General features: G+C 40.9%; 1 protein-coding gene across 2 annotated transcripts in view; it reads right to left on the minus strand.

The window, feature by feature from the left end:
- LOC126473955 (heparanase-like) overlaps window positions 1–21,761 on the minus strand; it is a 256,399-nt gene that overhangs the window by 143,156 nt on the left and 91,482 nt on the right. For both annotated transcript variants that reach the window (XM_050101324.1, XM_050101325.1), the window contains exons 2-3: window positions 18,683–18,903; window positions 1,978–2,148 (exon numbers count right to left, since the gene is read on the minus strand). In XM_050101324.1, coding sequence (XP_049957281.1) covers window positions 1,978–2,148; window positions 18,683–18,903 — 392 coding nt within the window. The remainder of the gene's footprint in view (window positions 1–1,977; window positions 2,149–18,682; window positions 18,904–21,761) is intronic.

The raw sequence follows: 21,761 nt of genomic DNA on the forward strand, positions 1-21,761 counted from the left end.
GACTGGCACAGTATTCCTGCAAGAACTCAGCATGAGAGATCTGTTTACACCTCCAGAGGAGGAGTGAATGTTTCATGTGGAAAAGGAGAACATAAAAGTGTAAGTACTTCTTTGAAGGAGGGCATTATTCCACCACACTGTATTTTAAATTACTTTATTTGCACTACTAGTTTCAGGCACAGCCCATTCTCAAGCGTATCTGTAGCATTAGATGTGGGTACATCATCCTCCTCCTGCCAAAATATGCGTGCCATGTGTATTCATGCATAGCATCTTTGTCAATTTGCATCATCTTGTAATGCACAGGTATAAAACACACTTGTTCCTGGAAGTGACAACATGTATGACTGTGTGTGGACCAAGCATCCACATCTGTTGCTATAGATGCACTCAAGAATGGGTTGTGCTCAAAACTAGTAGTGCAAATAAAATAATTTGAAAAACAGCCTGGTGGAATAATGTTCTTTTTCAAATTTATTGAGGCTGTAGAGCCCAACCAGAAGAAAATGAGTTAAGTACTGCTGTTTGTTGGTTGGCTAGATGTGTACTGATATGTGTGTGGTTTACATTGAGGTTGATGTCAATACCAAGAAAAATGGCATGAACTTTAGAAATGAATCCTGTGAAAATGATAAGAGATATTCAAAGAATTTCAAAAGCTCATCTCACCATAGGTCCATGTGATAAAAAATATCAATAATGTATTGAAACCATTCAAAGCGATATGAGGATTCCAAGAAAACCTCCTTCAAGCAAAACATGCAAAGGGTTGACAGAGTGAGGAGCTACCCTGGATCCCATTGTCATGCTATTAATCTGCTTTTATGTTATGAAATACTTTCCAGTAAGTACAAACCTCATAAAAAAAAGCAGAAAGGATGTTATTAGTCTGTTATCAGGCAGGCACTGGTTGATACTGTCTTCAGCAAATGACAAGCTAAGTACATACAAAAGGTCAGTGTGGAAGGAGATAGCACTAATGGTGACTAGCAAGTTGTGTGGTGGGAGGGGTACAGGTGTCAATTTCAAGCAATTCAGCAAATGCCTTTAGTATAAGAGAGGATTTTTAGTGCAGTAGGTTGCAGATATTGATCCACTAAAGCAGCAACACATTCAGTGTGCACTTTGGAGCTATGGGATAACATGGGTGGCCTGAGTTTGAGAATTATTGGAAGAAGGTAGAAGATGGGAGTATATGATTTGGGTGGAATGTGAAGATAGAAGAGGAGAATGTTTGGTTTCAGTGGAATAAAATGATCAGTGGATTCAGATGAGTGTCACTTGGAGACTTTTGAGTTTTAAGATGTGATTCTAGATCAGTTTGAACCAGAATGGTGGGACCCTGACAGTATAAGGAGCAGTCAAATGAAAACGAGACAGATGGAAAAAAGTAAGTAAATTGTTTATTAATTCAAAAGTAACCACAATAACTGTTAATACATTTATCCCACTGTGAGACAAGACAGTTAGTGCCTTAATGGTTATTGACTTGCTTCAGATGAAAAGGTGCGTACCTAGGTAAAAATGAAGGTTCTGTAGGCAACTGCAAACATTTTTTCCACGAACGTACTGACTGTCTTGTATCACAGTGAGATAAATGTATTAACAGTTGCAGCAATTACTTTTGAAATAACAATTTACTTGCTTTTTCCATTTGCCTTATTTTTATTCGACCAAATAAAATTACTTCTGAGATCACAGACATAAGAAAAGGAATTGGTGTTCAAAGGTTTATGCCTTACTAGTGCCATTCTGGGGCATAAGAAGTAGTGATGTAGTAATGAAACACAAATGACAACTGAATACTTTCACTCAGCCTTTGTTACAGTCAATCAGTTTTACTTGTTTCAAGAGTTGCTAATACTGTAATGTACACAGCTGTTCACTTTTTTATTCCTACATTGGCAGTTCGCTATTGCTGTACTCAATATACACTACAATGTGCAGTAATAAGTTAAATGATATAAGAAGAGATACCATTTCCAAGTTGCCATGAAACATTGCAAGCAAAACCTGTTGATACAGTCAACAACTTCTTTGCATTTGTACTGTCCCACGTGTTGTTATGCCTCAACAACACATTCAAGTCAAACAACAGCCGCAGATCAGTTTCTTTAACAAAACGATTCATTGTCAACCAGTCTTCCACTGTAACAGAAAGAAAGTTCATAAACATACATAAATATACGCTATCATTTAAGGAATTTTTCTATTTCTACTCATTATGTAGAAATGAGAAAGAGGATACATTATGCAAAGTGTGCACTCTCCTCCTTACTTGCCACAGACTCACGCATAAACAGCTTTTGAATTAGAGATAGTTGCAATGTTGTAAATAAGGCACTTCTGTTACATTACTGGACAGCATAATACTTGCGGCTTCCATTAATGCCAGCAGATCTAATACCAGATGCATTCAGATAGGAAACTTCTGTGCGAAATACACTCCTGGAAATGGAAAAAAGAACGCATTGACACCGGTGTGTCAGACCCACCATACTTGCTCCGGACACTGCGAGAGGGCTGTACAAGCAATGATCACACGCACGGCACAGCGGACACACCAGGAACCGCGGTGTTGGCCGTCGAATGGCGCTAGCTGCGCAGCATTTGTGCACCGCCGCCGTCAGTGTCAGCTAGTTTGCCGTGGCATACGGAGCTCCATCGCAGTCTTTAACACTGGTAGCATGCCGCGACAGCGTGGACGTGAACCGTATGTGCAGTTGACGGACTTTGAGCGAGGGCGTATAGTGGGCATGCGGGAGGCCGGGTGGACGTACCGCCGAATTGCTCAACACGTGGGGCGTGAGGTCTCCACAGTACATCGATGTTGTCGCCAGTGGTCGGCGGAAGGTGCATGTGCCTGTCGACCTGGGACCGGACCGCAGCGACGCACGGATGCACGCCAAGACCGTAGGTTCCTACGCAGTGCCGTAGGGGACCGCACCGCCACTTCCCAGCAAATTAGGGACACTGTTGCTCCTGGGGTATCGGCGAGGACCATTCGCAACCGTCTCCATGAAGCTGGGCTATGGTCCCGCACACCGTTAGGCCGTCTTCCGCTCACGCCCCAACATCGTGCAGCCCGCCTCCAGTGGTGTCGCGACAGGCGTGAATGGAGGGACGAATGGAGACGTGTCGTCTTCAGCGATGAGAGTCGCTTCTGCCTTGGTGCCAATGATGGTCGTATGCGTGTTTGGCGCCGTGCAGGTGAGCGCCACAATCAGGACTGCATACGACCGAGGCACACAGGGCCAACAGCCGGCATCATGGTGTGGGGAGCGATCTCCTACACTGGCCGTACACCACTGGTGATCGTCGAGGGGACACTGAATAGTGCACGGTACATCCAAACCGTCATCGAACCCATCGTTCTACCATTCCTAGACCGGCAAGGGAACTTGCTGTTCCAACAGGACAATGCACGTCCGCATGTATCCCGTGCCACCCAACGTGCTCTAGAAGGTGTAAGTCAACTACCCTGGCCAGCAAGATCTCCGGATCTGTCCCCCATTGAGCATGTTTGGGACTGGATGAAGCGTCGTCTCACGCGGTCTGCACGTCCAGCACGAACGCTGGTGCAACTGAGGCGCCAGGTGGAAATGGCATGGCAAGCCGTTCCACAGGACTACATCCAGCATCTCTACGATCGTCTCCATGGGAGAATAGCAGCCTGCATTGCTGCGAAAGGTGGATATACACTGTGCTAGTGCCGACATTGTGCATGCTCTGTTGCCTGTGTCTATGTGCCTGTGGTTCTGTCAGTGTGATCATGTGATGTATCTGACCCCAGGAATGTGTCAATAAAGTTTCCCCTTCCTGGGACAATGAATTCACGGTGTTCTTATTTCAATTTCCAGGAGTGTACATTAAGCATATCAGCATATTTTATAGCTTACAGATTACTGATATCTGAAACACAGGACTATCCTTTTTGAAAGTTGTGCAGACAGTTGGCACTCATGGGCTAGTGTATATAAAAAAAAAAGAGAGACAAAAACTGCAGACTTAATCAAATAAGTGGATAGAAACAGTATGTCAGTGAATAATATCATGAAAAGGATGAAAGATAAAGCATAAAAGTTCCTGAAAAGATAAGTAAATGATGGAAATATATCTCCAAAGTCCACGCAATACGAAATTAAATGAAAGAGTGAGGGGTGGGAGTGGGGGTGGGGGCAGCAGAGGTTCATCTGATTCTTACTAACGCTCAAAATCCTACTGAATATTGTTACACATGGTTATGAGACAAGTCACAATTACAATTTTTATGAATATTCTAATTAACTCATAATATATAAAACAATAGTTATACTTATAGAATAAACTAAATCGATAATAAACTTACAGTACATAATAAAATATTCAACTTGTTATTTTGACATTCATAAATTCTTTTACTGTAAAAAACCAGCTCTTCTGACTCTCTCCCACTTTGGCAATGGGAAAGGCCAAAAATATAAATGAGGTTACAAGAACAATCAAGGACAACATTTTAACTGATCAGTCGATACTGATCAGAGAGAGTACAGCCAGCAGGTGCACAATACACTGCAAACTGGTGGCAATAACCAGTGCAGAAATTGGCAAAGACAAAACACAGACAGATAAGCAAACAGTCCACCAACAGATGATTATAGTCTACACAACCACAGTTATGTTTCAAATATGGCCATCGAGATTTTGAATCAAGAGCTGCACAAGACAGCAATTGGAAGAACCAAATCCACAAACATACACTTAGTTGACATCTTCTCAAATGAAGTGATCAATATCCCAGTTAGCCAGGAAAACTTAAACAAGTCTCAATCCCATTTGATGACCAATAAAGGGGGTGGGGGCATAAAGCTAATTAAAAACTGTTTTATTAGATATGATCAAAGTGGAGATATCAAAGACGAATTGTGCCAGAAATATACCACTAACCACGAAAGGGAAGGTGAGGAAACAGGCAATAGTTAACGCTCAAAAATTCAACTTAAATGTACCTATGGTACTAGATGCCAGTGCCACGACTAATGCGATATCTCAGGGACTATTCGATAAATTGCGAAAGTGAGGCTGCATATCAACACTTCCAGTTCAGAACCGCAAAATACAGACAGCAGTAAAAAGCAAGTCTAAGGGAGTCAAACTGCATGCATTAATCCCTGTTAATATTGTTTTTTTTTTTTTTTTTTTTTTTTTTTTTTATGGACACTTCGAAAATATCAGGCACAAATTGATACAGGAAAAGAGAAATGCCATTACAATAAACAACCCAACAATCTCAGTAGATTTTGTTAAAACAAACACCAATGAAAATAGACAAGGACACACCTCAAATATCCACATGCAATTATTTTATTCAACGGTCATGTTTTTAAAAGTATAAGAGATTGTACAGCTACAAGAAGAGGACATAAATCCTAACTTCGTACACAACAAGGCAAGCCAATCTGCGTGTTGGACCCAAGACCAAAAAGAGAAGCTTCAGAATCTGATAGATATGAACGTGTTTTTGGGAGATGCCCTGGTGTAATAACAGGATATAAATATAAAATGGAGATGTACCTCCACAAAACTTTCTGTTTCTCTCCACACCCCATGACACATTCAGGTGCTTATAGATTAGCCAATGTGAACAGTGGAAAGGACAAAGGATTCTATCCACATAAAGATCTGTGGGAACTTGTGCACTAGGCAATGTCAGCATAGGTTAAAAAGACAAGTAAGATTTTGATTAAATGTCCATGAGCCATAGAAAGCTCTGAAGACCTTCCATCACTGAGTGCAAGATTTATTTTAAACTTTGTACTCTATAAACGTAGTGGAGTAATACACCTGAGACATAAAACATGTGATGTAGTGAAGAGAGGGAGACACTATGCATGTGCAGTGAGGCTAGCTTACAAGATAACAGCCGCTGCACACATGCACAGAAAAGCATAGTCCAATGCTTTGCACAGCCAGCTGACTGAAGCAGCTTAGTAAATGAATGCAAACCAAACTGTATTTTTTAAAACTTTATAATATAAGTTAACAACTCTAGAAATGAAGAGTCTATACTACAAGCTAAAACTAAAAGGAGAGAATAATTAGTCTCAGGAATACTTACAGAGCACAAAATAAAAAAATAAAAACTGTGTAGGAAAAAATAACTACACACTGTATTAGTATGCACAGTACATTTACAAGCGACTATATACAAGCTACACTAAATGCTATATGAGGCTGTTAAAGTCTAATTTAATATGAAATGGCCCTTGAACGATTTTGTAGTAAATTATATTTTTATTAAACAGTAGACAGTAAAAACTATGTACCTGTAGGTGCGTAAAATGAAAATATATCTTGATCCATAAATGTACTTTGTCACAGGAAGATAAATAAATAAATAAACAATGAAGGAAGGATTGCATGTTAAGCTTTGAATAAGTGATGAAAGATAATGAGACTGTGCCCCATCTATGAACACTTTTAATTTCACGTGCAAAGGTAAATCAAAACGACAGCTGCACTATAAACACTTGTGCTCTTGTAACACAAGATGATCGACAAATACAGCTCTGTACTAATGGAAAATGTGTATGTGTGTATTGAAAAGCTGATGCATTAGTAGGCATCAAGCAACTATACACCTAGTTTTAAGTCAGTATCAAGTTTCCTTCCAGTGAACGTTGCAAGGACGTGTCCTGAAATAAATTAGGAACACAATGGTTAAGAGTTAGGTACCAAAGCAAAAGGGCAGCGCTGTAACACAAATAATTATAAGTCTAAAAGTATGTGTGAGAATGTGTGCATATGAAAAGCTTACAGTACATCAGATGTTATAAAAGTTAAATTGAGGTCTCGTACTACCAAACCACAGGGGGTCAGACCAGATACTATACGTTGCTGATAAGACTGTAAAGCACTTGTGTTCTTGGTGTGTTTGCACACTATATACAGAAGAGGTGGAGTTACACAATCCTCCCCATCTCCTGCAGATAGCATGATAATAGAAACGTCAGGGTGGCCTCGCCACTGCATACACCAATCACTGCCACTGCCTTCAAGGACGAACGACAGTCATATCGATTCACGACAATTAACATCAATACCATGTGGTCACACGAGAAACTGTCATTGTTACGCATCACACTTTTGCGGCCAATATCGACATGGCCTTATTGCAGGAGGTATATGTTCTTGGCTTCCAGAACATCACCGGATACATGACATGCATATCACATGCATCGGATATGGGCAGTGTTATCGCAATACTTCTCAAAGAAGGGTTAATAGCCACTGATATACATTACCTACCGAATGTCAGGGGTATGGCACTTACGGTACAGGGGATACACCTCATCAATGTTTATGCACTGTCCGGTACAAGCAAGAGGCTTGGACATTCGTTGTTCTTTGCTGAGGAATTAACACAATTATGCCAAGTCAGGCTAGATGATATGGTGATTGGAGGTGATTTGAGTTGTACACAGACTCCAAAGGGCCAAATTCCTCAGCATTCAACATGCCCAGCACTCGGCGCAGTCATTCACGAACGCTGTTTGGTAGACACTTGGAACATCATTTATGCTGATGGACAGGGTTTCATGCACTTTACGGAACATTCGTCTAGCAGAATTGATAGGATATATACCTCCAACTCTCTCAGCAATGCGATCACAGCACCGAACTGTGGCCAGCTGCATTTACGCACCACACTGCTTAAAATTTATACCATCAAGCTTCGATGCCAACAAGTTTGGCACAGCCGTAGCCTGTGGAAATTTAACACCGCTCACCTGGCTTTACTGGAATGTCAAGTGGCATTAGGAGACTGTGCCTATGATTACAAGGAGCATATACATCTGCTTTACAGTGGACGCTGGACTGTGCCAAGCTGAGCCTTCAACGTACTTTGAAGACTTTTAGTAGGGAAGCTGCAGCATGCAGGTGCAGCACTACAGAGTTCTACTACACCAGCCTCAGGGAGTGTTCTGTTATGCCCCATCACCGGGCCACCAGATGACTGTCAACTGAGCAAAAGTGAAGATTTTGAAGTTGACACATCAACAGCTGGAAGGAACCATCTTTTGTACATGACAAACAGTTGGAATCGCCCACGAATGGTCCTCTGTGTACCATATAGCCATGGAAAGAAAGTGCAGATGCAGGACATTGATCCACGAGGTGGCGACAGATGGCAGCATTCATCACGTCATGCAAAGAGACTCCTTTACCCATTATTCTCACCTGTAAGCAGAGAAGAGATCTGATCCAGAGATCATTACTGCTGTCGCTGGTTTGATGCATGCAACGGTTACTCCGGGATCCAACAGGAACTGCTAGAACTGGTAACTGAAGTAGAAGTGTTGGATTCCATAGGAAAAGGAGCACCCAATAAGTCACCAGGATCAGTCGGGTTACCTCTGGAGTTTTATAGGACGTTCCAGAGACTATTGGTGCCCTATTGGACTACTATATGGCAAGAGCCCGTGACACCAGAAGCACAACTTCTGGCTGAATTTGTCAGAGGTGCAACTTCTGGCTGCATTTGTGAAAGGTATCGTCATCCCAATCCATAAACCTTGCAGAGGTTCACGTATTACAGACTAATGACCATTAATTTTGTTAAACTGTGATACGAAAATCTTCACACATCTACTGGCAGCTCAAATTTGACATAAGACATCTTGTGTCCTATCAGTGGATCAGACATCAATGGGTGGGGCACATCATATCCGCTCCACCCTGTGCCACTACAGGGATCTGATTGCCTTTGCTAAGGGGCATCACATACCAGGAGCTCTGGCTGCGATAGACTACAGTCAAGCATTTGATCATGTCAGTCATATGTACTTAACTGCTGTTCTTCAGAATATGCCTTACCCGGGCACTTTTGTAGAGGTAGCTCTCTGTCTCCTACGTGGCAAAACATTGAAAGTGCTTGTCAATGGTAGATTGTCGAACACCTTGCAAATTCATCACACTGTTAGACAGGGATGCCCATTATCAACAATACTGTACGCTTTAGCATTAGAACTCTTGTTGTGTGGGCTGCGACACTGCCTCATGGGTTTGTCTCTTGGTGGCTTCGTTTTTAGGTGCACTCTGTATGCAGATGATCTAATGTTAACTCTTTGTGATGAACATGATGTTTGCAGAGCCTTGGATAGGTTAACCACTTATGGTGAAGCTTGGAGGAGCCTTAAAATGTACAAAAATCAATGGCTTTGAATACTGGCACTGGGATGACACCTGAAAGTGTCAACCCACTCAGACTGTGTGATAAAATCTGCTGTCTTCATATTGACTCCACAGATGACATCTCACACACAACGACCATTAATTATCAAAGCCTCTTGCAACACATCCGTGCTGGACTTGTGAATCGTCATCTTTGTGCATTGGACCTCCAACAATGGACCAAATTTGTTGATGACTATCAGGTGATCACAAATTCCGCATGGAGCGCAAACAAAACTGATGCCTAAACACATAGCTCGGACCATCATAGTGGCATTTGGTTCCTCTGTCAGTGCTGAAATGATATTTAAGGTCTGATACAACTCCCTCACTCTTCCTACAGAACAGGGCAGACTTGGCCTTGTCAATGTTCACAATCGAGCAGTTTGTCTATATGTTAGTATGCACCTCAAGCTTTGGTGACAATGCCCGACCAGCCTCAGGGGCCTACTGATGGAGGCTCAGCACCATATTCCCTTGACCCTCCAGTGGCGCTTACTGACATACCGGTGCTCTTTTCCTACTTTGGGAGGTTTTATCTGGAGTATAGCTACTTACAGGACATTCTCCCCATCTCTCAGCTACCGATAGCCAATGACATCTACCACACAATAACTCGCCGCCGGTCGCCTGATGTCGCCGAACTGACATGTCCTACCATGCATTGGAATGTAGTATGGCACTCTGTCAACATGGTAATGCTCAGTTCAGCTGTACGTTGAACCTGGTACTTGACGGTGAACAGAAAACAAATTACTCAAGACAGACTTCATAGGATCCATCTTGCAGATTCACCTGTATATGTGAACTGCAACATCCAGGATACAAATGAACACCAGCTCCATTGTGGGCCGGCAGAAGAGATCTGGTATTCTGTGCATCAAATTTTGGCTCTCTTTTTATGAATGTCACCCTCTTATGCCGATTCCCACACTCTCCTCTACCCGGACACTGTTCTTTACCCAAGGAAAAAACACTATGCTGCCACGTGGTCAGAAGTCATGCAATTCATTATTTACTTGGAGGTGGTGTTATAGATCTCGTGCATTTTTGGAACTGTTTAAAGGATCATCACTGAGCTATTGTGAAGAACCCTAAGTACAGGTAATACTTTTTGAACTTCTTGTGGAGCATCTTCCACAATCCACCACACAGCTGGGTTACTCATCTCAGGAGATAAATTTGATACATTCACACAAGGAGAAGAACAGATGACAGTACCGACATGACATTACAAGAAGGCATGCCTTGAAAACGGGGCAGCATCAGCATCCATGAAGTATCGACACTGCACGTGCACATTACATATAGCTTTTTGTTTATTTTTCTTTCTTTCACAAACAAGTCATGGAAAAGACGGATGTATTTTTTGTCAATAAATAAATGAATATTCTCCTATGACCATTTGCCCCTTCCATATGTCCCTGTTTGGTGATGGAGACATCTTGGCCAAGCCTCGTACAATAACCCCTGCTCACTTTGCCCTCGAGACCATTCCTTCTAAAAAGGGGTAGCGTCTTTGATTAGTAATCAAAATGTCATCAGTCCTGGATTCGTAACCCACCACTGCTTAAATTTTGATTAATAATCAGCAATGGTGGCCAAAGACTTCTGGCATAAGAAGCCACTCTCATTCTACCGACAGCCTTGTCAAAGAGGGTAGAGGAGTGGACAGAAGTTCAGGGAACTCTCTCTCATCCTTGCAGTGGGAAACTGCCCCAAAAAGGAAGAAGATACAGCAATGATCAATGGCATGAGGATGCAGAAGGCAATGGAAACCACTGCATTAAAGACACACAACATGTGTCCACAGGACATGTGGCCTGTAAATGAAAAAGTGTCATGATGGTCTCTGCAATGGCAAAAGATTCCAGAATAGTCCTCCATTCAGATCTCTGTAAGGGGACTGCCAAAGAGGAGGTGACCATGTGAAAAAGATTCAATAAGCAACGAAAGGATAACATTCTATGAGTCAGGGTGCAGAATGTCAGAAGCTTGAACATGGTAGAGAAATCAGAAAATCTGAAAAGGGAAATGCAAAGGCTCAATCTATATGTAGTGGGGGTCAGTGAAGTGAAATGGAAAAAAGATAAGGATTTCTGGTCAGATGAGTATAGGGTAATATCAACAGCAGCAGGAAGCAGTATAATGGGAATAGGACTTGTTATGAATAGAAATGTAGGGCAGAGAGTGTTTTACTATGAACAGTTCAGTGATAGGGTTGTTCCTACCAGATCTGACAGCAAACCAGCACTGACATCGATAGTTCGGGTGTGCGTGCTGATGCTGCAAGCAGAAGATGAAGAGGTAGAGGAAGTACATCAGGATATTGAAAGGGTAATACAGTATGTGAAGGAAGATGAAAATTTAATACTCAAGGGGGGCTGTAATGCAGTTGTAGAGGAAGGAGTGGAAAAAAAGGTTAGAGGAGAATATGGGATTGGGAAAAGGAATGAGAGAGGAGAAAAACTAATTGAGTTCTGCAATAAATTTCATCTAGTAACAGTGAATACTCTGTTCAAGAATCACAAAGGGAGGAGGTATACTTGGAAAAAGGCAGGTGATATGGGAAGATTTTAGTTAGATTACATAATGGTCAGACACAGATTGAGAAATCGGATACTGGATTGTAAGGGGTACCCAGGAGCAGATATAGATTCAGATCACAATGCAGTAGTGATGAAGAATAGGCTGAAGTTTAAGAGAGAGTGAGGAAGAATCAATATGCAAAGAATTGGGTATGAAAGTACTAAGGAATGAAAGTTCTCTAAGGCTTTAGGAAGAGCAATAAGGAATAGCTCAGAAGGCAGTACAGTTGACGAGGAATGGACATCTCTAAAAAGAACAATCACAGAGTTGGGGAAAAAAAACATAGGTACAAAGAAGGTAACTGTGAAGAAACCACAGTTAACAAAAGAAATACTTCTGCTGATCAATGAAAGATGGAAATACAAAAATGTTTAGGGGAATTCAGAAATACCAGTCACTGAGGGGTGAAACAATTATAAAGTGCACAGAAGCTAAGACAAAATGCTGCATGAAAATTGTGAAGAAATCAAAAAAGAAATGATTGTAGGAAGAACTGACTGAGCATATAGGAAAGTCAAAATAACCTTCAGTCAGATTAAAAGCAAGGGTGGTAACATTAGGAGTGCAACAGGAATTCCACTGTTAAATACAGAGGAGAGAGTAGATTGGTGGAAAGAGTACACTGAAGGCCTCTATGAGGGAGAAGATTTGTCAGAAATGATAGATGAAGAAACAGGAATCAATTTAAAAGAGATAGGGGACCCAGTATTAGGATCAGAACTTAAGAGACTTTGGTTAAATGATGATGGTGTTCTCTTGGGTAAAATATTCTGGAGGTAAAATAGTCCCCCATTCAGATCTCCCAGTGGGGACTACTCAAGAGGACATCATTATCAGAAGAAAGAAAACTGGCATTCTACGGATCAAGGTGTGGAATGTCAGATCCCTTAATCGGGCAGGTAGGTTAGAAAATTTAAAAAGGGAAATGGATAGATTAAAGTTAGATATAGTGGGAATTAGTGAAGTTCAGTGGCAGGAGGAACAAGACTTCTGGTCAGGTGAACACAGGGTTATAAATACAAAATCAAATTGGGGTAATGCAGGAGAAGGTATAATAATGAATAAAAAAAATAGGAGTGCAGGTAAGCTACTACAAACAGCATAGTGAACACATTATTGTGGCCAAGATAGACACAAAGCCCATGCCTACCACAGTAGCACACGTTTATATGCCAACTAGCTCTGCAGATGAGGAAGAAATTGAAGAAATGTATGATGAAATAAAAGAAATTATTTAGATAGTGAAGGGAGATGAAAATTTAATAGTCACGGGTGACTGGAAATCGGCACTAGGAGAAGGGAGAGAAGAAAATATAGTAGGTGAATATGGACTGGAGGTAAGAAATGAAAGAGGAAGCCGCCTGATAGAATTTTGCACAGAGCATAACTTAATCATAGCTAACACTTGCTTTAAGAATCACAAAAGAATGTTGTATACATGGAAGAAGCCTGGACATATTGACAGGTTTCAGATAGATTATATAATGGTAAGACGGAGATTTAGTAACCAGGTTTTAAATTATAAGACATTTCCAGGGGCAGATTTGGACTCTGACCACAATCTATTGGTTATGAAATGTCGATGAAAACTGAAGAAACTGCAAAAATGCGGGAATTTAAGGAGATGGGATCTGGATAAACTGACAGAACCAGAGGTTATAGAGTGTTTCAGGGAGAGCATTAGGGAATGATTGAGAGGAATGGGGGAAAGAAATACAGTAGAAGAAGAATGGGTAGCTTTGAGGGATGAAATAGTGAAGGTAGCAGAGGATCAAGTAGGTAAAAAGACGAGGGCTAGTAGAAGTCCTTGGGTAACAGAAAATGTATTGCATTTAATTGATGAAAGGAGAAAATATAAAAATGCAGTACATGAAGCAGGCAAAAAGGAATACAAACGTCTCAAAAATGAGATCAACAGGAAGTGCAAAATGGCTAAGCAGGAATGTCTAGAGGACAAATGTAAGGATGCAGAGGCATATCTCATTAGGGGTAAGATAGATAGTGCCTACAGGAAAATTAAAGAGACTTTTGGAGAAAAGAGAACCACTTGTATGAATATCAAGAGCTCAGATGGAAACCCAGTTCTAAGCAAAGAAGAGAAAGTAGAAAGGTGGAAGGAGTATATAGAGGGTCTGGACAAGGGTGATGTACTTGAGGACAATATTATGGAAATGGAAGAGGATGTAGATGAAGATGAAATGGGAGATATGATACTGCGTGAAGAGTTTGACAGAGCACTGAAAGACCTAAGTCCAAACAAGACCCCGGGAGTAGACAATGTTGTGTTGGCAGAAGAGCCAACACCGTCTTATGAATGGAGGCCGAAATGCACGCGTTTTAGCTCATGCAGGCTGGCGTGAAGAGGGAAGAACAATACTGACGTGAGGTCTGGAACATGACAAGGAATTAGAATTCAAAAAGCAGACGTGATTAGTTTGATACTTAACTTTAATCCATTAATGATGAACGTCGCTCTTGACAGTACATGATTCACAATATTATCTGTTCAGAATTAATTCTAATTACTGAATATGGTGCCTTGCTAGGTCGTAGCGAATGACATAGCTGAAGGCTATGTTAAACTGTCGTCTCTGCAAATGAGAGCATATGTAGCCAGTGAATCATCGCTAGTAAAGTCAGCTGTACAACTGGGGTGAGTGCTAGGGAGTCTCTCTAGACTAGGCCTGCCGTGTGGCGGTGCTCGGTCTGCAATCACTGACAGTGGTGACATGCCGGTCCGACGTATACTAACGGACCGCGGCCGATTTAAAGGCTACCACCTAGCAAGTGTGGTGTCTGTCGGTGACACCACAGACAACATTCCATTAGTACTGATAGCCCTGGGAGAGCCAGCCCTGACAAAACTCTACCATCTGGTGAGCAAGATATACGAGACAGGTGAAATAACGTCAAACTTCAAGAAGAATATAATAATTCGAATCCCAAAGAAAGCAGGTGTTGACAAATGTGAAAATTACCGAACTATCAGTTTAATAAGCCATGGCTGCAAAATACTAACACAAATTCTTTACAGACGAATGGAAAAACTGGTAGAAGCTGATCTTGGGGAAGATCAGTTTGGATTCCGTAGAAATGATGGAACACGTGAGGCAATACTGACCCTACGACTTATCTTAGAAAATAGATTAAGGAAAGGCAAACCTACATTTCCAGTATTTGTAGACTTAGATAAAGTTTTTGACAATGTTGACTGGAATACTCTCTTTCAAATTCTGAAGGTGGCAGGGGTAAATTACAGGGAGCGAAAGGCTATTTACAATTTGTACAGAAACCAGATGGCAGTTATAAGAGTCGTGGGGCATGAAAGGGAAGCAGTGGTTTGGAAGGGAGTGAGACAGGGTTGTAGACTATCCCCAATGTTATTCAAACTGTATATTGAGCAAGCAGTAAAGGAAACAAAAGAAAAATTTGGAGTAGGAATTTAAATCCATGGAGAAGAAATAAAAACTTTGAGGTTCGCCAACGACATTGTAATTCTGTCAGAGACAGCAAAGGACATGGAAGAGCAGCTGAATGGAATGGACAGTGTCTTGAAAGGAGGATATAAGATGAACATCAACAAAAGCAAAACGAGGATAATGGAATGTAGTTGAATTAAATCGGGTGATGCTGAGGGTATTAGATTAGAAAATGAGACACTTAAAGTAGTCAATGAGTTTTGCTATTTGGGGAGCAAAATAACTGATGATGGTCGAAGTAGAGAGGATATAAAATGTAGACTGTCAATGGCAAGGAAAGCGTTTCTGAAGAAGAGAAATTTGTTAACATCAAGTATAGATTTAAGGGTCAGGAAGTCGTTTCTGAAAGTATTTGTATGGAGTGTGGCCATGTATGGAAGTGAAATGTGGGCGATAAATAGTTTGGACAAGAAGAGAGTAGAAGCTTTTGAAATGTGGTGCTACACAAGAATGCTGAAGATTAGATGGGTAGATCACATAACTAATGAGGAGGTATTGAATAGAATTAGGGAGAAGAGAAATTTGTGGCACACCTTGACTAGAAGAAGGGATCGGTTGGTAGGACATGTTCTGAGGCATCAAGGGATCACCAATTTAGTATTGGATGGCAGCGTGGAGGGTAAAAATTGTAGAGGGAGACCAAGAGATGAATACGCTAAGCAGATTCAGAAGGATGTAGGTTGCAGTAGGTACTGGGAGATGAAGAAGCTTGCACAGGATATAGTAGCATGGAGAGCTGCATCAAACCAGTCTCTGGACTGGAGACAACAACAACAACAACAACAACAACAACAACAACAACAACAACAACAGGCAACAAAATAACCAATGACGGATGGAGCCAGGAGGACATCAAAAGCAGACTAGCACTGGCAATAAGGGCACCCTTGGAGAAGAAAAGCCTACTAGTATCAAACATAGACCTTAATTTGAGAAAGAAAATTGTGAAAATGTACATTTGGAGCACAGCATTATATGACAGAGAAACACAGCATTATATGACAGAGAAACACAGACTGTGGGAAAACTGAAAAAGAAGAGAATTAAAGCATTTGAGATGTGGTGCTACAAATGAATGTTGAAAATTAGGTAGGCTCATAAGGTAAGCAGTGAGGAGGTTCAGCACAGAATTGGAGAGAAATGAAATACATGGAAAACTCTGACAAGGAGAAGGGACTACAATGATAGGACTTCTGTTAAGACATCAGGGAATGACTTCCATGGTATCAGAGGAAGCTTAAAAACTGCCGAGGAAAACAGAGATTGGAATACATCCAGCAAATAATTAAGGATGCCTGTTGCAAGTGCTACTCTGAGATGAGGAGGTTGGCACAGGAGAGGAATTTGTGGTGGGCCGCATCAAACCAGTCAGAAGACCGCTGACTCGAGAGAGAGAGAGAGAGAGAGAGAGAGAGAGAGGGGGGGGGGGGTGGGCAGGGGGGGGGGGGGGAAATTAACTTCAGGTGCGCCCCAGGGAAGTGTGTTGGGACCCTTGCTGTTTCTGTATATTAATGACCTTGCAGATAATATTAATAGTAATAGAATTTTTGCAGATTTATCTATAATGAAGTACTATCTAACAAAAGCTGCATAAACATTCAATCAGAGCTTGATGAAATTTTAAAATGGTGCAATGATTGGCAGCTTGCTTTAAATGTTCAGAACTGTAAAATTGTGCACTTCACAAAATGAAAGTACTACCCTATGACTATAATATCAATGAGTCACTGCTGGAAATGGCAACTCGTAGAAATATATGAGTGTAGCACTTCGTAGGGATGTGAAATGGAATGGTCACATAGGCTCTGTCATGAGTAAAGCAGATGGTAAATTTTGGTCTACTGGTAAAATACTGGGGAAATGCAATCAGTTTACAAAGCAGATTGATTAGAAATCACTCATGCGACTGGTTCTAGAACTTGATTCAAGTGTGTGGGACTAACAGGGGATAATGTATGTATACAGAGAAAGCAACACAAATGGCCACAAGTTAGTTTGATCCATAGGAGAGTGTCACAAAGATACTCAGGAACTGAACTGGAAGACTCTTGAAGACAAACATAAACTATCTCGAGAAAGTCTACTAACAAAGTTTCAAGAACTGGCTTTAAATTATAACTCTAGGAATATACTACAATCCCCTATGTGTCACTCTCATGTGGATTCTGAGAATATGGTTAGAATAGCTACTGCATGCACAGTGGCATTCAAACAATCATTCTTTCCATGCACCATATGTGAATGGAATGGGAAGAAACCCTAATAGCTGGTACAATGGGACATACCCTCTGACATGCACCTCATGGTGGTTTGCAGAGGCTAGTTGTAAATGTAGACATGCCCTATGTTAACAGCACATGATGGCAACGGTTAGAAAGAAGAAAAATGAAGACAACTTGCTCTAAGATTCAGCCTTAAACAAACAGAACTACTAGCTTGCAAGTACACAATGGACTTAGTCTGCAGCCACAGCTACTTGAGATGAAGCATTTTATCATCAGCTCCCAGGAAGCCGTGGTGGGCACCTCTGTTATAGAATACAAAGTACACTTTTGATTACTTGTTGTTAAAACTAAGGTGAAATTGCTACTGAAAAAATAAGACAGAATCTGAATTCTTGCCTTTCACAGTGAACGCTCTTAGCAACTGAGATATCCAACCCTTTAGGAAGTTAAATAACAGTGTATACACTACTGTAGAGTAAAAGAGCCATTCTGGCTGGATATAAGTCCAAAGTTGTGGCTAAGGCCTTCTGCACCAAATCCTCTCTCTCAGGAATGCTAGTCCAGCAAGATATACAGGATATCTTTGGCAGAACGAATAAAGCAGGAGATGTGTACTGGCAGTTAAGTTTTGATGTGTGCTGTAAGATGTGTCTGAGTAGCTAACTCGGTGAGAAAATTGTCCACAAAAGACAGTGGTCTAATTTTGAGTTCTTGTGAACTTTGGTACATAGCTTAAAAATAATTAACACAGATGAAAACAAACCGAATAAATACTAAACACTAAAGCTTTTTAGATGGGAAGTTTCTGTTTCCTCCTTTAAGCAGCAGAAAATGCGTGAGGTTGCATTCACTATCCTAGGGACTCGCTCATTATGTACTACTTAAATATAAGCAACATCATGACAGCAATGGACTTGTAATGGTAAGTATCATTTAGATGGATGTAGTGTTGAAAGAGCAACTAGGTAGACAGAAGCTCCATTTTGTTATTGCAGAGGTCTATTCACAGTAGAGCCTACAAAGAAAAGGCATAAAAGAGACTGCAAAGTTTATTTCAATACAATGGCTAGCTTGCAAAAAAACGTTTATATATTATTGTGAACTCATAATTTCTATCTAGATTATTAATAATAATTACACCAAAACTAGCACATCCTATCATACAGCTTTCATTACCTGTCATATTGAATGTATCCGAGATATTACGGTTACAATGGTAGCCATAATCACAATAATCCACATGTTCTGCTTTAGCATCCACCAAAGGCTTCAATAACAATAAATCTTCTTGATTTGTTTCATCATTTGGTACAAAAATAAGTTGATCTGCTGCAGTTCCTCCCATTCGGAGATATGCTGGTGCAAGTGGCCTTGTGAGAGCAATTAATTCCCTGGAACTAAAAGACAAAATCTCAGTTATGAAAGAGAATGACTATAATTTGGTCTTTCAATCAACATCTGCGGGAGCAATAGATGACAGTGATGACAAGAAAACAAGGGGGAAAAATCAGAATGTTCACTAGCCTAGCATACTAAGATATTTACTGCTACACAGAACTTTAAATAGCTTTTTGGGGAATTTTCTTTGAAACATTCACTCAATAATGAAGTAATGAACTCATCATTTATTTAGATGTAATAGAATTTAACTAGATAAAACAACAAAAGATATTTGTCTCAGATACTAAGTGTCATCTAGTATGTTCATAACTCTTTTAAATTAGTTCTTAAATTTTTGTTTAATTAATTTTACTGTCATAATATTACTGTAAACTTGATGCTGTCTGTCCAGCCATGGCTGGTGAATGATGATGAACTGGTAATAAATAATAATAATAATAATAATAATAATCATTTAAGACTGATTAAGCCTTTCAGCGTTCAGTCAGGAGCATAGCCCCCCTTATACAGTTCCTCCATGATCCCCTATTCAGTGCTAACATTGGTGCCTCTTCTGATGTTAAACCTATTACTTCAAAATCATTCTTAACCGAATCCAGGTACCTTCTCCTCGGTCTGCCCCGACTCCTCCTACCCTCTACTGCTGAATCCATGAGTCTCTTGGGTAACCTTGCTTCTCCCATGCGTGTAACACGACCCCACCATCTAAGCCTGTTCGCCCTGACTGCTACATCTATAGAGTTCATTCCCAGTTTCTCTTTGATTTCCTCATTGTGGACACCCTCTTGCCATTGTTCCCATCTACTAGTACCTGCAATCATCCTAGCTACTTTCATATCTGTAACCTCAACCTTGTTGATAAGGTAACCTGAATCCACCCAGCTTTCGCTCCCATACAACAAAGTTGGTTGAAAGATCGAACGGTGCACAGATAACTTAGTCTTGGTACTGACTTCCTTCTTGCAGAAGAGAGTAGATCGTAGCTGAGCGCTCACTGCATTAGCTTTGCTACACCTCGCTTCCAGTTCTTTCACTATGTTGCCATCCTGTGAGAATATGCATCCTAAGTACTTGAAACCGTCCACCTGTTCTAACTTTGTTCCTCCTATTTGGCACTCAATCCGTTTATATTTCTTTCCCACTGACATTACTTTCGTTTTGGAGATGCTAATCTTCATACCATAGTCCTTACATTTCTGATCTAGCTCTGAAATATTACTTTGCAAACTTTCAATCGAATCTGCCATTACAACTAAGTCATCCGCATATGCAAGACTGCTTATTTTGTGTTCACATATCTTAATCTCACCCAGCCAGTCTATTGTTTTCAACATATGATCCATAAATAATATGAACAACAGTGGAGACAGGTTGCAGCCTTGTCTTACCCCTGAAACTACTCTGAACCATGAACTCAATTTACCGTCAACTCTAACTGCTGCCTGACTATCCATGTAAAGACCTTTAATTGCTTGCAAAAGTTTGCCTCCTATTCCATAATCTTGTAGAACAGACAATAACTTCCTCCTAGGAACCCGGTCATATGCCTTTTCTAGATCTATAAAGCATAGATACAATTCCCTGTTCCACTCATAACACTTCTCCATTATTTGCCGTAAGCTAAAGATCTGGTCCTGACAACCTCTAAGAGGCCTAAACCCACACTGATTTTCATCCAATTGGTCCTCAACTAATACTCGCACTTTCCTTTCAACAATACCTGAGAAGATTTTACCCACAACGCTGATTAAAGAGATACCTCTGTAGTTGTTACAATCTTTTCTGTTTCCATGTTTAAAGATTGGTGTGATTACTGCTTTCGTCCAGTCTGATGGAACCTGTCCCGACTCCCAGGCCATTTCAATTATCCTGTGTAGCCATTTAAGACCTGACATTCCACTGTATTTGATGAGTTCCGACTTAATTTCATCCACCCCAGCCGCTTTATTGCACTGCAATCTATTGACCATTTTTTCCACTTCCTCAAATGTGATCCTATTTCCATCATCATTCCTATCCCATTCTACCTCGAAATCTGAAACATTACTGATCGTATTTTCACCTACATTGAGCAACTCTTCAGAATATTCCCTCCATCTGCCCAAGGCATCCACAGGATTCACCAGCAGTTTTCCTGACCTGTCCAAAATGCTTGTCATTTCCTTCTTACCTCCCTTTCGAAGACTGCTAATTACACTCCAGAATGGTTTTCCAGCAGCTTGACCCATAGTCTCCAACCTGTTTCCAAAGTCTTCCCACGATTTCTTCTTGGATGCTGCAATTATCTGTTTGGCTTTGTTTCTTTCTTCAACATAACTTTCTCTGTCTACCTGGGTTCTGGTATGTAGCCATTTTTGATACGCCTTCTTTTTCCTTTTACAGGCTGCCTTGACTGCATCATTCCACCAAGCTGTTTTCTTCATCCTACTTTTACACACTACTGTTCCAAGACTTTCTTTAGCCACTTCTAGTACTGTGTCCCTGTACCTTGTCCATTCCTTTTCCAATGACTGTAATTGACTACATTCAACTAACTGGTACCTTTCTGAGATCGCTGTTATGTACTTGTGCCTGATTTCCTTATCCTGAAGTTTCTCCACTCTTATCCTCCTACATATGGACCTGACCACCTGCACTTTCGGCCTCGCAATCCCAATTTCACTGCAGATTAAATAATGATCAGTGTCATCAAAGAATCCCCTGAATACACGTGTGTCCCTCACAGCCTTCCTGAGTTCCTGATCTGTTATTATATAGTCAATGACAGATCTGGTTCCCCTGCTTTCCCAAGTATACCGGTGAATGTTCTTATGTTTAAAAAAGGAGTTTGTGATTACTAAGCCCATACTGGCAC

This window comes from Schistocerca serialis, chromosome 4, assembly GCF_023864345.2.
Source record: "Schistocerca serialis cubense isolate TAMUIC-IGC-003099 chromosome 4, iqSchSeri2.2, whole genome shotgun sequence".
Lineage (NCBI taxonomy): Eukaryota > Metazoa > Arthropoda > Insecta > Orthoptera > Acrididae > Schistocerca > Schistocerca serialis.